Genomic DNA, 16,598 nt, shown 5'->3' on the forward strand with positions numbered 1-16,598 from the left:
CAACCACTGAATAATAAGTGGACCATCATTCCGATTCCAATTTCATGTCTAAGTTTGAAGGTACACTTATTGTCAAGTGAATCTCACTGATGAATAAGTGAAGATCCACTGAAGCACAGTGGTTAATGAGTCCACTGAGAGAATCAGTGACAAAAACCACTTATTCAGATTTAGAGAGTAATGTTTTGATTTAAGATTATGTTTATATTAAAAAAATATATTTATTTATTCTATCAATATATTTATATAAACAAATCTACACAGGCAACTATAACATAATCGAGGAAATTTAAAGGAGGGGTGGCTGCAGAAGCATACCTGGAACTATTCAGATCAGCTTTATGTAAGTACACTTAATACTATTAAATATGTAGATATTCATTTTATACTTCATTTTTCGACATAAAGCATAGTGGAAAATTTTTTACAAAAAGTACAATAAACTAAAACATTAATATTTTTGGTTGAATACAACTGCTTTTGATTAGATTACATTTTTTGTTGAGAATTTATCATTATTTGTCCAAAATTCATGTTTTTAGGTATAAGATAAATTTTTTCGCGTTGAAAGTTCAACTATTTTGTAGAAATTTTTTATTTTTTTTATTTTTTAAACAGAAGCTTATCAGGAAATTATATCTTCAATTTACAGTAAAATCTTGTTTAGTTTTAAGTTTATATTTAAGTACATCTTACAATATTATTGTAATAAACACGGTTGACTATTGCTAACCTAATATTTATGTAGATTGAAATGAGCCAATAAAATTTCATTTATTTCTGAACATTCATAAAATTATGTTTTATTGGTTGAAAGATAAATATGACTTAAGTTTGGAAATTTATGTTTTTATTGAAATTAACGTTTGTTGTATTTATTAAATTTGTTTGATTTACATTTAAAATTATTAAAAATTGATCAGGAGTTGCTTTGGACTGATTTTTTATTTCGTTTAGATTTTGCATTATTTTGGTCTGAAATATTATTTCAAACTGCTAATTATAATTACTATTGAAGAATGGTTAAACCAATTTTTTATTTTACTAAAAATTAAAATGCAAAAAAATATTTAAAAAATCGTTATTTTAAAATAAAAATATTGGAACATCAAAGGACTAATAAAAGCTTAAAGCATCCATCGAATTGAAAAAAATAATTAAATTTCTAAAAACAAAAGTTCGGCATTTTGGTGAACAATTCTTTCTGGGAAATGAAGTCTTCCAAGATTGGCGAGTTCCGAATTGCAGGTTTAATCGGGATAATGGGGTTTAATGGGTTTAGCGGGATAGTTTAATCCAGGTTTAATAAATCAAGAATTTATTCAATAATAATATTTTTCTTTTGGTTTCACCCTTTCCATTCTACATATTCTGTTTTTGCAAGTGATTTTATAAAATATTCATCTTGTGAAAATAATATACGCGCATATAACACATTGTCAGATATTTAGAGTTGGTACAGGTCAGGGAATTTCAGAAAGTCAGGGAAAGTTAGGGAATTTAAAACTGGTCAGTGAATGTCAGGGAAAGCCTGACAGCGAATTTTCAATAAACTGAAGTTGAATTTAATTTAATTATTATTTTTTTAATTCGGCAATTTTGTTAAGAGAACTCATTCTTTTTGCTTGAAAATTCAAACCTTTTATTGAAAATTCGTCTTTTTGGGTTGAAAACTCATACATTTGGTTAAAAATTGCATCTTTTTGGTTGATGATTCATCGTTTTAGTTGACAAACATTTTTTTTAAACTTAACTATTTTGTTGATCCTTATTTTTCTTTTTTTATATTAATTTTTTAATTGAAAACTTAAGTATTCTATTAAGTATTCAACGATTTTATTAAAAATTCATCCTTTGTGGTGGAATATTAATCTTCTTGGTAACTAATTTATATTTTTGATTGAAACCTCATTTCGCTCGTTGAAAATAAGTTTTTTTTTTTATTTGAAATATAATTTTTTTAAACTGAAAATTTAACAATTTCATTTTTTTCCGAAAACTAATCTTTTTTATACAAATTTAATCTTTTTTGTTTAAAATTTATCTGTTTTGTTAAAACTTTAACTGCTTTATTAAAAATTTCTTTTATTTGGCTCAACATTTACTTTTAAACTGAAAATATAACTATTTTATTTCAGGTCGAAAATTCAACTATTTTGTTGAGAATTAGTCTTAAAATTACAAAATTCTCATTAGATGAAACTTCAGCTTTTTGTTTAAAAATTCATTTCTTTGTTTTGAAATTGAGCTATTTTGTTAAAAAAAATTTTTTATTTATTTTTTTAACTGAAAATGTACCTATTCTGTTTTTGATTAAAAATTGGCCTTTTGAGAAAAAAATTTATTTCTTTGGTGTAGAAAATGTAACTATTTGGTTAAATATTAACTTTTTGGTTGAAGATTGAATAGAGAATTCAACATCATTAATCACTCTTTTATTAAAACATTCCTCTTTTTGATTTGAAAATTAGTATGTTCTGGTTGAGAATTTAACTATATATATTTGTATTAATTATTACATTCTTTGTTGATAATTTATTTTTCTATTGAAAATTTCATCACTTGGTACTTAAAATGTTTCAAACAAATTTAGAAACAAAATTTTCCTTGCATGAAAATGATTTTTCACCTAGGCGTAATGTCGTTTTCGTACCTGAATAAAACAATTTAGAGTGGCCAGGGAAAATAAAAAGCTGGACAGAAAAAAGTCAGGGAATTGATAAAATAAGATTTTTTAGCAACCCTGCATATAATTTTTTTTTTTAATTTGGTCGAAGAAGAAATGTGACAAACATAAAAATGGTATTTTTTATAACCCGAAATAGGGGCGAACTATTGATAATAAGAGTACATACCAGTATATTAAACCATTTTACATTAAACAAACTTAACTGTAAATTTTGAATTATAGACCCTGGGTGACTGGGGTCAGGGAAAACCTGGAAATTAGGGAGAACTCAGGGAAATTTTCTTGGTCAGGAAAAATTCAGGGGTTTTAAATAAAATAGTAAAAGTCGGTGAATTTCTGTAAGAAGCACTTTTAAACAACTATCAAGAATAATCAGAGCTGCCGTAGCCATTTTTAGTCAATTTTATTTCTCAAATCGCTTCTTAGTCGCTTATTTAAGATCAAGTCACCATAGTCATTTTTAAAAAAAAAAACATCACTTTTATTTGAATAAATTAATCTAAGGCATTTTCAAAAGCCTTACAAAGTTTTAAGGAATTTCAACAGAATTCAGAGTATTTGAAATATTTTAGGTTTTAAAAGATTCTCAGACATTTTTAATAGATTTCATTTATTTAAAAGCATGCCAACGAATTCGAACGATTGTACGGTATTCTAAAAGATATTAAGGCATTTTCGATAAAGTTCTAACTATTTAAAATGATTTTAAGGGAATTGAGAAAATATTTATGTAAAGAATTACGTACATTTCGGTTGATAAGGAACGATTTTATAGGACCTAAAATTGTTTAGGATATTTTCAAAGATTTCAAGAGATTTTATAAGATTTCCGATTATTTCAATGATTTTAAGTGATTTCAAATGCTCTTAAGGTATTTTAACCAATTTTCCAGGATTTCAGGAATTATCAGATTTTATGTAATTTTCCTGGGATTTTATAAAATTTTAGTGGATTTTAAATGATTTATTCACAAGAATTGACAGATTTTGTAGAATTCCAAAGACATTAAATTATTTCAAGGTATTTACAAACATTTCAATTTTTAATTTATTTAAGTAATTTGAAGGGACATTAAAGGGTTTAAATACATTAGAATATTTTAAACGATTTCCTTGAATGTTTAAGAGCTTTAAAAAGTTACGAAATATTCCAAAATATTTGAAATATTTTAGGGGATTTAAAAAATTTCAAGGAATTTCCAAGAGTTTTGAAAAATGGTAAGGGATTTCAAAATATTTCAAAGGATTTGAGATGTTTTAAGTAATTTAAAAAGATCACAAGAAATTTTCGATGGGTTTCAGTAATTTAAAGTGATTTCAAAGGATTTGTACTTTTATAAAGTGTTTTAAAATATTGCAAGACAATTTGAAGAGCTTTAAAAAGTTTAATTGGATTTCAAAAGATTTTCAATATTTTAATGAATTTTATAAGATTCCAAGGAATTTTCAATGGATTTCAATACTTTGAAAGGATTTGAAACATTTTAGAATATTTTTAAAGATTCAAAGGATTTTTAAAGAGATTTAAACATTTCAAATAATTTCCAAAGTTTTTACTGTTTTTAAGGCATTTGAAAGCTCTCATTGTATTTAAATAAATTTCCCAGGATTTTAGAAAATATCAGATTTCATGCAATTTTACGGGATTTTATCATATTTTAATGGACTTAAAATAATTTATGCACAAGAATTGAGGGTTTCATAGAAATTCAAATATTTCAATGAATTTTAGAAGATTTAAAAGAATTTCACAGATTTTTGGATATTTTAAAAAGTTACAAGGATTCTAAATAGATTTGAATAATTTGAATTTATTCCAATGATTTATCAAGATTTTAGGGTATTTAAAAAATTTCCAGTCATTTTCAAGAGCTTTACAAGATTTCAAGAGATTTCCAAAAATTTAAAAGGATTTGAAATTTTTTAGGATATTTAAAATGATTCTAAGTAATTCTCGTTTATGCGATTTTAAAGGATTCGAAATATTTTAGGGGATTCAAAACATTCTAAGATATTTTCAAGAGTTTCACAAATTTTACCAATTTTTTAATGGATTTTATTAATTTCAAGTTATTTGAAAGGGTTTTAATATGTTATGATATTTGAAAAGATTACAAGGAATCTTCCATTGGTTTCAGTAATTTAGTGAGATTTCAAAGGATTTTTAATTTTATAGAGTATTTTAAAATATTCCAAGTCATTTTCAAGAGATTTAAAAAGTTTTAAGGAATTTCAAAGGATTTGAAATTTTTAGGAAATTTTACAAGATTAGAATACATTTTTAATTAATTTCAATAATTGGCAAGGATTGGACACGTTTTATGGTATTTTGAAGGACTGCAAAGTATTTTCAAGATAATTAAAAATCTTAAGGGATTTCCAAAGCTTTGAATAATTTAAAGGTATTTGAAGAAATTTTAATTTTGTTGTAAAACAATTTCACAGATTTTGGAAGTTATAAATCGATTTTATAGGACATACGTGGTTATAGGATATTTTCAAATATCCCAAAAGATCTTATAAGATTTGCGAGGATTTTAATGATTTTAAGGGATTTTAAAAACTTTTAAATTCTCTTGAATTTTTTGAAGTCACTTCAATTGTTTTAATTTAACTCAATTCTACGCAATTCAGTGGAGTTTTTTTTTAGTTTTTGTAAAATTAATCCTGAATTCTTTTCACTCACCGACTTGTATTGCAAAATTTTCCGTAAAACTAAACGGCAAATTATAGCACTATGGTTAAGCATTACGAAATTTGACGAGCTGGAAAGGTGTTAGCCTTATTGCAAAGCCCGTCATAGGAGATAGTTCATTCCTTTAAACTCACCTTGAATTGTTAGGCATTTCATGCAATTCGTTAACATTTCTTAAAATTTTTCTAAATATATTTTATACTTAATGTATTCGATGATTTTTTTTAGATTTTTGAATTGTTTTAAATTTGCTTGATTTTTTTGTCAATTTACCATAAATTTTTATAAATTTCATCGAAGTCTTCTCAGTTCCCTAAAATACCTCTTAATTTACTCCAATTGTACTAAAGTTAATTGCATTTTTTTCATTGATCCATATAAATTTCATCGAATATTTTTGACTTCTTTTAAACTAGTAAGAACATTAGTCACGTTATTAATGCACATTTGTCATTTGTTGGGTTAGAAATTAGGCACTTTTTAACACTTGTTTAAATTAGTCACTTTTTCACTTTCCCAAGTAAATTCGGCCGTGGCCGTATATTTTATTCGGCCTTGTATTTTCGGGGAAAATACAAAAATTAGCCAGGGAAAAGTGAGGTAATTTTTAAAATGAAGTTTCGCGGCGACCCAGTAGATTGTACAGAGTTACAGATTCGTTCTTTAATTAACGATTCATTAAAAGATTTGAACCATAAAAATTGTTTTACAATGTTGATTCACCATTTGTTTAAATTTCTAAAAATTGCTCAGTTACAAATTTTCGTTTTAAATTAATTTTTAAACTAATTTTTTTTAAACAGTTATTTCATTAAAATGAGAAAAGTAGTTAAAATCTTTTAGTCTATTATGAAAGAAACATCTCGTTCAGAAGAAATCTTGCTACGGAAAAGTGTTTTATTTATCGAGATATAATTGATCTTTTACTCATTATAAAATAAATAGAAATTTTAAGGCATTTTTTGTAGACTTTACCAATTATTTTATAAATTGCAATGAACAGACTTTAATATTGTGAATAATTCTAAAAGTTTCTAATTTCGTCTCCGTTAATATAAAACGTTAGAGAACACTTTTTTGTGATATTCAAATTACAAATTACAAAAATTATTAGTTGAAAATGTCGATGTTAATTCAGTTTCACAATTAGTATGAGCCATGCTCAATACCCGCTTATGGGGGTTTCAAGGGGTTCACCACTTGTTTGTTAGTTCACACTAGATTAAAAAATATTATCAAAGATTTCAAAAGGTTTCATAATATTTCAAAGATTTGAAAATACTTAAGACGATATGTAAATAGGTGTATTAAAGGATTTGAAAAAGGACACAGTTGAATACAGTTTGAACAGTTTGAAAACATTTTAGAAGATTTTAAAAGATTTAATTGATAACTTATATAATTATATATTTTTAACGAATGAAAAAGATTTCAAAAAATTTCTTAAACATTTCGAACAGTTAATAAAGATGACAAGGATTTCAAAGATTCGAAAAAGGCGTCTACACCAGATTTCAAAGATTTTACAAAGATCTCGAACATTTCCAAGGGTTTTAAAACTTTCAAAACATTTTAAAAAGCATATATTATGCCAGATTTCTAAGATTTCAAACGATTTTAGACAGTTTAAAAATATTTTAATGATTAGAAATGATTACAAAAGATCTCAGAAAGATTTGACAAAGATTTCATAAGTCTACAATTATTCCAAAGATCTCAAAAAGGGTACAGTAAAAGAGATTTCAAAGGTTTCAAAAAATTTGAAAGATTTAAAATGATTTCAAACGAATGCGAAAGATTTAATAAATATTTTAAAGATGTTAAACTATTCCAAAAGGTTTCAACAAATTTAAGAAGTTTTCAAAAGATTTAAAAGACTTAAAAGATTTTACACAGATTAAAAGTATTTTAATGGTTTCAAATGAATACAAAAAATTTCAGAAATATTTCAAAAATATTTCAAAAATATTTCAAAGATTCCATACAAATATCATAAAGATTTCAAAATAATACGCGAATTCTTAAAAGTTTAGAAAGGGGTACAGTGCACCAGATTTATAAAGATTTCAAAGCATTTCAAAAATTTCACACGCTTTCAAATATTTTAATGATTGCAAGAAAATACGAAAGATTTCAAAGATGTTAAACTATTTGAAAATCTGTCAAAAAATTTGACACGATTTCAAAACATTTTAATGATTTTACGAACACAAAAGATTTCACCGACGAAGATTGAAGAAAGCTTTCGCAAACATCAAAGAGATTTCAAAAAAATTTCAACAAAATTTACAAAGATTTCAAATTTTTTACAAAAATTGTAAAAGATTTCAATAGATTTCACATAATTTTCAAGATTTCACAATAATTTGAAGTACAAAATTAAGAATTTGTTTATTTATGGTTTTGCTTTCTTTAAATATTGTTTGTCAATAAAAAATAAAATGGCTTTTTTTACATCTATGAAAAACGGTTATTTCATTTTTTGATATAAAAGAGCAGATCTGGAAAAACTTAACTTCTTGACCTGGAAAACCTGGAAAAGACCTTGAATTTCATTCCTAAGAATCGCTGGACACCCTGATTTAATTTTTTCCACCCAAAAATTATAATAATTATATTAATTTCGAAAACGATTTGACTTGTTTAGTTTCAAATTCAACATTTCAGTAGTTTAATGTGAAGTTTATTAACTTTCAGGTGAGCTTAGAATTGCTTGCTGTCTTCGCTTCGAGGGACGCACTGGTAAGTCGTTTTTCGAGTTCCACTTATTTCCATCATGCGGCAGGCGTATCGTCCGAAACCACAAGAAAATTAGTTGTAATGAGTGCAGACGACATAGTGACCGCTGATTCTACCAGCAAGTGAATGCTTGTTTTAATATCTCTTATTAACTCAGGTTCACACTTTTCTTGGTGTTTTTATTTTTCAATAATTAATGTTGTGTTCATTTCATGCTTGATTCCATTATAAACTATAATGGAAACAGTGTATTATTTTAATTATCGTAACTTTTGTAAAGTCAAATATTGGACAACAATACATATTATGAAACTAAGAAAAGAGCTAGGATTGTTCGATAATCAAAGGAAGTTTTATTGAAAATGAATATGTGTCCTTACTGTCCTTTTCCTTTGATGCGATGGACACCTGAGGTATGTTATACTGATTAAGCGATTTTTTTTTATATAAATTGGAGATTTGTTTCGTATGAGTATTCTTTAACATTTTTAAAGATATAAAGAATAGTTTTTTTTGTAAAAAATGCATTTGAATATTAAATTAAACACTATTTTTTAATAGAAGAATCTTAATTTTATATTAGAGGTAAATTTTTATAAATTAATTATTTTGACTGTCAGAAAAATCGCTGCTAACATAGAATAGGTTTCTTTTTCAGATCAACAAATATAACGCGAGTATATTCGTATCAAAAGGGCAAATTCAGAATATGCACCGTTTTCAGATGAAAATCTCAGATGAAAAGCTCAGGTCGCTGATACGTTCCGGGACGTATCCCTTGTGTAGGTTTCTTTGCTTCCTGGGCAGTATGAATGAGAATCGTGGAGAGAATGTGTTGGTGAAATTGTATTTTGAAATTTTTGAGATGTAGCTATAGGAAGGTAGGTAGTTTACTTCGGGAATGAATGTATAATTTTAAGTAGGAAGGGCCAGTATAAAATATTTCTTGATCACGTTGATATTTTACACTGGGTGATATGGATATTCTTGTCAGATAAAGATTGCTATGTTGGACCTAATTTCCTTAACTTCTGTGATTATTCGCCTGATATTGATATTAATTACTATAACGAATAAATCGTGTGGATCGTCGACGAAAGTTAAAGTACTCGAGCAGTGAAACAGTTCTTGGGAATTCAAAATTTGTTTAATATGAAGCTCAAGTACAAATCGGTTCGTCAATTGCGGTGGTTCTATAACGTCCATGAAGAGCCCCGAACATGAAGAGGGGAGCTATATTAAATGCTTGTCCATCCGTGGATCGACGGGCATTTAAAACCTTTATGTTATCCATGTCACTATGTTATTTGAAATTTTTATTTTTTTGCAATTGATTTTGATTTATGCCATACTTTTACTATCATTTTTCCTCCGCAGGCAAAGTATATCTTTGATTTTAAATATGTAATTTTGATGATCCACACATTTTTATCTTTCTTGACATTTTGCAGTAGTTCTTCATCCACAGGTAAAATTATTTTACAAATTAACACAGTTTACACACAAATTAACACATAACAAATTAACATTAATTAAAACACAAATTAACACAGTATTATGCCTAGGATGTGAATTTGTATTCTATTATAATTGTTTTCCTAAAATTAATTAGGTATTATCGATAACGTGAAATTGATTTGGTTCATGTTTTGTGAAATGTGTATATGCTGAAAGTCGAAGAAGAATTTTGCAAGTAAGTATACAATTAAATGAATTTTATTTACCTAATTTTTTGTTTGTTTTTCTTTATTACTTTATTACATTAAGAACACGACATGTTAAAAGGATTTGTTCGAATAATTAACATAGCAATAAAAATAAATTTTGCATATAAATTTTAGCTTAGTGTTTAGCACATTCCTCGGAATTGAATAATTGATTTGAATTAATCATTTGTTTCTACAGCATTCCCATATCTCGAAACTGAGCCTTTATTTCTGTAAAAAAATTAAAATACGATTTTTAATCACTTCCGCAAGCCGATTTTTAAAACCCGAATTGTGAAACTTATTTCATTAAAGTTTTTGTAGCAGCATTCAGAAACTCACTGTCTTGGGAGTAAGTTTTTATTTTTTATTTAAACTAAAAATCACATAATTTTTGTTGCTCTTGCAAAATTCTACTTTGTTTACATTAATATAGTTCTGTAATACTAAAGTTATGAAACTTTTTTTTACAAATTAACTTTTATTGCATAATAATTTTTTTTACAAGCACTCTTAAATGTGGTTGTCGGTCTCATTAATTTTTGTTATGTTTTAGGTTGAAATTGGAAGAAATATAGGTATAATATCTGAGACATACATTATGCATGTATATTTTTTTTATATATAAATTTAAAAATAATTCTTATATACATATAATATGGGTCGAGTGACCCAGTGAATGAACACTTAAGGAAATCACTGATTACAACTAGTCCATTTCACGTTATAATAATTGATTATTCTTACAAAACTTTTGAAAATAGATTCTTAAGGGTTCGAATTTCATAATCCGATAAACAAATTTTGTTTTTACCAAAAAGCTTTATAAAAAATAATTAAATAGTGCAAAATTAACGAAAACACCAGTGAATGAACACTGTAAGCCAATGAATGAACAGTAAAGCACCAGTGAATGAACACTATAATCACTATAAATTAGAATTAGGGTTTAGGTATGAAATCACATAGGCACATTACAAAATGAGCAATTAAATAATGTAATATATTAGAAAGCGTTGCGAAATTCATTAAATATATTATTTAAATAAAAACCGCTTTTTGTTAAAAAAGTAAAGCACTTTCTTGAAAAAAGTAAAATTGATAAATTGGAAATTCTGAATGAAATTTATAAAAACGTCATTTCTTCTTATGGGAAATACGTATTCAACTTCATGGGGCTCTCGGAACCTCTAAATACCATTTTTTTTTAAAGATTTATTTTCTTATAGATTCAAATAATTTTGAGAGCGATATACATGAAAATGCGAATTTAATGAATAAATAATAGTAAATAATAAACAAATAATAAATGTTGCCAACATTTTCAAGTTTACATTTTTTGGACCAATCGCAGTTATTTACAATTCAGGCAAAAATTTCAAAATATATTTTTTATAGCAAGTGCAGGGCGTCGAAAGTTCTTGGTACTTTCCTGGGAATCGAGTGAATCTGCAGTGACGTCGTAAAGCAAATATGGCTGAACGTCGTCGGTAGTCGTGCTTTCAAGAAAAAAGGGTTTTTCGGGGGTTTTAATCGAATATTAAGCAAATATGTCAGATTATTTAAGATCCGCCCTCGGTTATTTAAACGGAAGTTCAAATTCGAATGATTACATTGGTCAAATCGTGGAAATTAACAATGTGAAGCTCCGAGTGAATAGACTTATCGCAGAGGGTGAGTGTTTAATCCTCCTACTTTTTATATTTACCGTTGTTTGAGCTACAAAAGCTGTCACTCTGCTTTTTTAAACAATATAAATCAAAAAAAGATTTTACCCTTTCATTTTTTCTCCTCGACGTTGTTTATTCTCATCTTTCGTCTCATTTTAATTTTTCTGTACCATTTTCCCAGCATGTGTCAAATGCATGTTTTCTTTTTGTCATCTCACACCGATATTGCAACTTTGTGTATTTTTGTTTCGTTTGCTGACTACCTGTATTTATTTTCGTAATATAGTGCTAGCGGTTGCAAAGTATAGGTTAGGTTTAGATTGCTAAATGAAATTTGTTAAAAAATTAACATATGTATTCTGCTCTCTCTTTAAGGGCTTTACTGACTAAAGGTCATCATATCGTATGTATTTTTTTCGATCGAAATCCTGTCTAACTTTGTGTGTTATGACCTTGTATACATTTATTTCATTTCGCCTTTCTTTTTGCGAAAATTCTACAAAAATTGGAATTCAAAATTTGAAAAAACCTTGGAGATTCTTTTATTAGGAACATTTTCTGATCAAGTTCTTCAAAAATATATACATACTTTTATAATTAAAGTTTCAATTTAAAGTAAAGATTTAATATTTTTAGTTGAAGAAAGTTCGATTTGATTCTTATAGCAGTTCTGGTTCGAACTTTTCTATAAGAAAAGTTTCTTCTGATTTGGTATTTTACTCTGACCTCTGCCGCAACATAAACCCATATTGACTTTTTTTTTAAATAAGCACATTTCTAAGATTTTTAGTTTTTCCAGAGTGTAAACTGCAGGGTGCATATAGGCTCTTTAAATCCGGAAGTTTACCGAAAATTGTTTAAACCTTGGAAAAAACGGGAAAATGCCGGGAATTCGTATGAAGAACCGGAAAATCTGTGTTCATAACACATGTCGAAAAAACAAATTCATTATCAGAGTGGATCTCTTCTGAATTTTACACTTTTAAAATTAAACCTTAAAAGTTTTGAATTTAAACGCTCATTAATTTACATGTATAAAATGAAACGTGTCAACTTTATGAACAATTTTTAATTAAATGTTAAACTATAGCATTTTAAATGTTAAGCTTTTATAAATTGAACAGTTGAAATATTTCTGGTGGAAAACATAAATCCACCTTATCATTTTCAATACTCTAAATTGAAAAATATATCAATAACTTTCTGAATCTTGAAAATCATATTGTTTTGCAGCAATTTTAAGTCATACATACTAATACTATATTAACTTTAATTCGTTCCGAATCAATAATTGTGCAATTGTTACTCATACATAAAGAAAAATTAACTTTCAAAGTTTTAATTTAGCACTCAAATTTTAATGATTCAAGGATTTCCATTTGAACGTTTTACATTAAACATCTTTTGGCCAGTTTGAGAGCAAAATTAAAAAAAATAGCAATAACAATTAAATAGTGCTACTAAATTTTTTATTATCATTTATTTCAGTAAACACTACACTGCGAAAAAAGACTAAATACAAACATTTTCTTAGGATTATTTTAAACATAAATCTATACAGGATTTAATCGACGTTTTGACAAAACTGTGCGGATTTTACCTTGGATATTGCCAAAATCTGAACTAATAATTCAGAATAATTTTAAAATGTTCATCTAACCCGTTTTGAAGTTTTGTTATGGAAGTAATTAATGTTTCATTTTTATGATGCACATGATGTTTTGACTTTTCACTGTAAGGAATTTTCTTTAAAACTATTTAAACTAGTGATGACTGGAGAAATTGAGGCACATATACCACAAGAAAAAAAAACCCGGCAAAACGTTAATACTAATTTCTTATTAAAAGTGATTATTTGTAGATTTATGTTTGAAAAAATTAAAATTTAAGGTATAAAGCAACTAAATTAAATTAATGTAATGAATTAAAATTAATTAAGTTTAAAAATTGCAATGACCTACAACTTTTTCTGAAATACCATGGTCAGTCGTTATCCTGTTTATTTTTGTAATTATTTTTTTGTCTGCAATTTATTAAAACTGGAAGAGATTTTCTGAATTCGGTTTAAGATCAAGGATTAGATTTTCCCTTCTGTTAGATGCTAAGGGAGGACTAGGTAATTATTTGGAATCCACATGAGGGGAAAATTGAAAACCTCGATTATAGCCTACGGAAATATAAAATTGGCTTTTAGTAACTGTTATCAGTTTCCAGTCTCTGGTGTCATTTTACCTTCTGTTGAATTCGGTGTGATCAAAGTGAACTATTTTGGAAGCTGGAAAAAGTTAATTGGGGATTTTCCAGAGATAATCCATGAAATGAATCTCAATTGCTTTAATTACATAATTATCTCAAATCGATCGTCTTGTTCTCCATTTTTCATTTTCAGACTACTCGTTTTTCAGATTTTTTTTATCATCTGGATTTGGTATTTTTAAATCTTTCAGATCGCAGAACAGTTGAGTTTTCTAAAATCTATTCAATTTCTCAATCTTTACATAAAAACCTATTATCATAATACAATAATTAATTTTCGACTACTTTTCTTATCTATATTATGTTAATTTATTCTAAGCTTTATATCAACAGGTGGCTGGGCGTTGGTGTTTGCCGTAGAGGACGTGAACACAGGAAAAGAGTATGCCTTAAAAGTAAGTAAAAATATGCGACCCTTTTTCCACTTTTCGCTTAAATGATAAACAAATTTGATTCCTCGTAGGTATCAAATAAATTTCATTCCTCATAGAGGGAGGTTGGATAAAGTTCCGAAAAGCGCTTACCTCCGATTAATTCGAAACTTCGTGTACCTATGTATTTTGACGCTCTGATCACGAATATGATGATGAAAATACCCGCAAATTTTTTTTTATGGTGAAAACCATGAAAAACCCATAAAAATCATGTTTTTTTACGTTTATCTCAGAGAATAGTGAAAATTTATAAAAAAGCTTCAAATAAAAGTTGTAGATTCTTTGAAAATACATATTTTATGTTGAATATGTTTTTACTATACGACTGATGGTTTTCGACAAAATAGATGGTAAATATGAAAAATCGCAGATATACTGCAAAATGTTTAGTGGTGCGACTTAAATTGTATGAAAAATTCCTGGAAGGCTGGATGGAAGTTAAAAATTGAAAATCGCAGAAATACTGAACATAAAAAATTCTTGGAAGGTTGAGTCTAATTCTATGACCAGTCAGAGGGATGCCTCCCCCCCCATGACACGTTTGAAAAGGGGTCGTGCGTGACCGAAGTTCTTTCTGGTACCAGTCATAGGGGGGCCTTCCCGCCCCCCATGAAAGGCTGGAAAGGTGGTCGTGTGTTATTTCAGTTTTTTTCTGGGACCAGTCACAGGGGTGCCTTCCCGCCCCCATGAGACGCTGGAAAGGGGGTCGTATGTTATTTAAGTTATTTTTGTGACCAGTCAATGGGGTGCCTTCCCGCCCCCATGCCATGTTGTAAATGGGTCGTGTATAACCTAAGTTTTTTATCTGCGACCAGTCATAGTGGTGTCTTCCCGCCCCCCATGACACGTTGGGAAGGGGGTCGTGTGTGACCTAAGCAACTCTACACTTCGTACTGACATTTCCCTTATTTTCTCGAAAACCGTCAGTCGCAAGGTAAAAATATATTGAACGTAAAATATGTATTTTCAAAGGATCTACAACTTTTATTTGAAGCTTTTTTACAAATTTACACTATTACCTAAGATAAACGTAAAAAACATGATTTTTATGGGTTTTTCATTGTTTTCACCATGAAAATCAAATTTGCGGGTATTTTCACTATTATATTCGTGATCAGAGCGTCAAAATACATAGGTATACAGAGTTTTAAATTGATCGGAGGTAAGCGCTTTCGGAACTTCACCCAAATCTTATTTTCAGAAAATCAGAAAGCCCATTAAAATGTCAATCTATGTGATCTGTTACAATAAACAACTTTTTAACTTATGGTAGTGTTATATTTCAAATTAAAAAAAAGGTTTTCTTTATAGAAACAATGCAACTCTTTTTTTAAACTTTTTAAGTTGCGATTGATTAATCAAAAATGGTAATCGAAATTTTGTCAATATAATAATCCGCGCGTTTTGGAGACACAAACAATTACATCAAATACAGTACTGTAATATTCCCAATATTAAAAAATCCTCTTATAAACAAGGCAAATAATTTTTTTAAGAAATGTTTAAACGATTTTGTCATGAAAGGTTCTTCAATAGGATAATCAAGGCGTCTCAAAAACGTGAACAAGTATATCATATGCATTACTGTTGTATTCACAATTTAAAAAATGTTTTCCTCATATCATGAAGATAAAAAATAGATTTTTTAAATTCATAAATTATTATTGCTGGATAATCAGAGATCACGGAAGGTTCTTTAATAAATCATCCCACATGTCTCGAAGAGATTTTTGTTTAACTTCTTAAATCGGGACTGGTTGGTCATAATAGATTCAACAATAAGTCGATCGATGAATCTCGAAGACGCGAACAAATAAACTGCATATAGTATAGATGTATTTTAAATATCAAACAAGTTTTTCTCATATAATCGTTTCGAAGACGCGATCAAATATACTAGACACATTATTGTTGTATTTTGAATACCAAAATAAAGTTTTTCTTGTATAAACAAGGTAAATTTCTTTTAAATTTCTAAACTAAAAAAACACTTTTAAATGGTCGCTCTATTTTAAAATCCTATCAGACCTGGATATCAGTCGGAGCTGGAATTCGTCCAAATTCCAACGTCATATATTTCTAACATTTCGAGATATGGTGAACAGAAAAAAGTTACGCACAGGAACATTTAAACAAAATTTCGAGCTGCTGGAGAAAGCAAAAGTCCAATTATTTTTTATTTAAAGTTAATTAAAAGTATATTATTTTTCATTGAAGAGTCTACTATCATATTTTCAGTTGAAAACTCTAACGTTTGGTTGAAATTTTAAATATTTTTTGGAAAATTTAAATATTTTGTGGAAAATTTAATTGTTTTGTTCAAAATTACCCTTTTCGTTGACAATTCTACTATTATATTAATTGGTTCAGAATTCATCACATTGTGTTAAAAATTCTACAATTTGGTTA

At 27.6% G+C, this 16,598-nt stretch overlaps 1 protein-coding gene across 1 annotated transcript in view; it reads left to right on the forward strand.

The window, feature by feature from the left end:
• The first annotated feature begins 11,289 nt into the window (after positions 1-11,289).
• LOC117176116 (cyclin-G-associated kinase) overlaps positions 11,290-16,598 on the forward strand; it is a 32,240-nt gene continuing 26,931 nt past the window's right edge. Inside the window, exons 1-2 of the mRNA XM_033366174.1 lie at positions 11,290-11,503; positions 14,089-14,150. Of these exons, the coding sequence (XP_033222065.1) occupies positions 11,380-11,503; positions 14,089-14,150 (186 nt within the window). The 5' untranslated portion in view covers positions 11,290-11,379. The remainder of the gene's footprint in view (positions 11,504-14,088; positions 14,151-16,598) is intronic.

This window comes from Belonocnema kinseyi, chromosome 7, assembly GCF_010883055.1.
Source record: "Belonocnema kinseyi isolate 2016_QV_RU_SX_M_011 chromosome 7, B_treatae_v1, whole genome shotgun sequence".
Lineage (NCBI taxonomy): Eukaryota > Metazoa > Arthropoda > Insecta > Hymenoptera > Cynipidae > Belonocnema > Belonocnema kinseyi.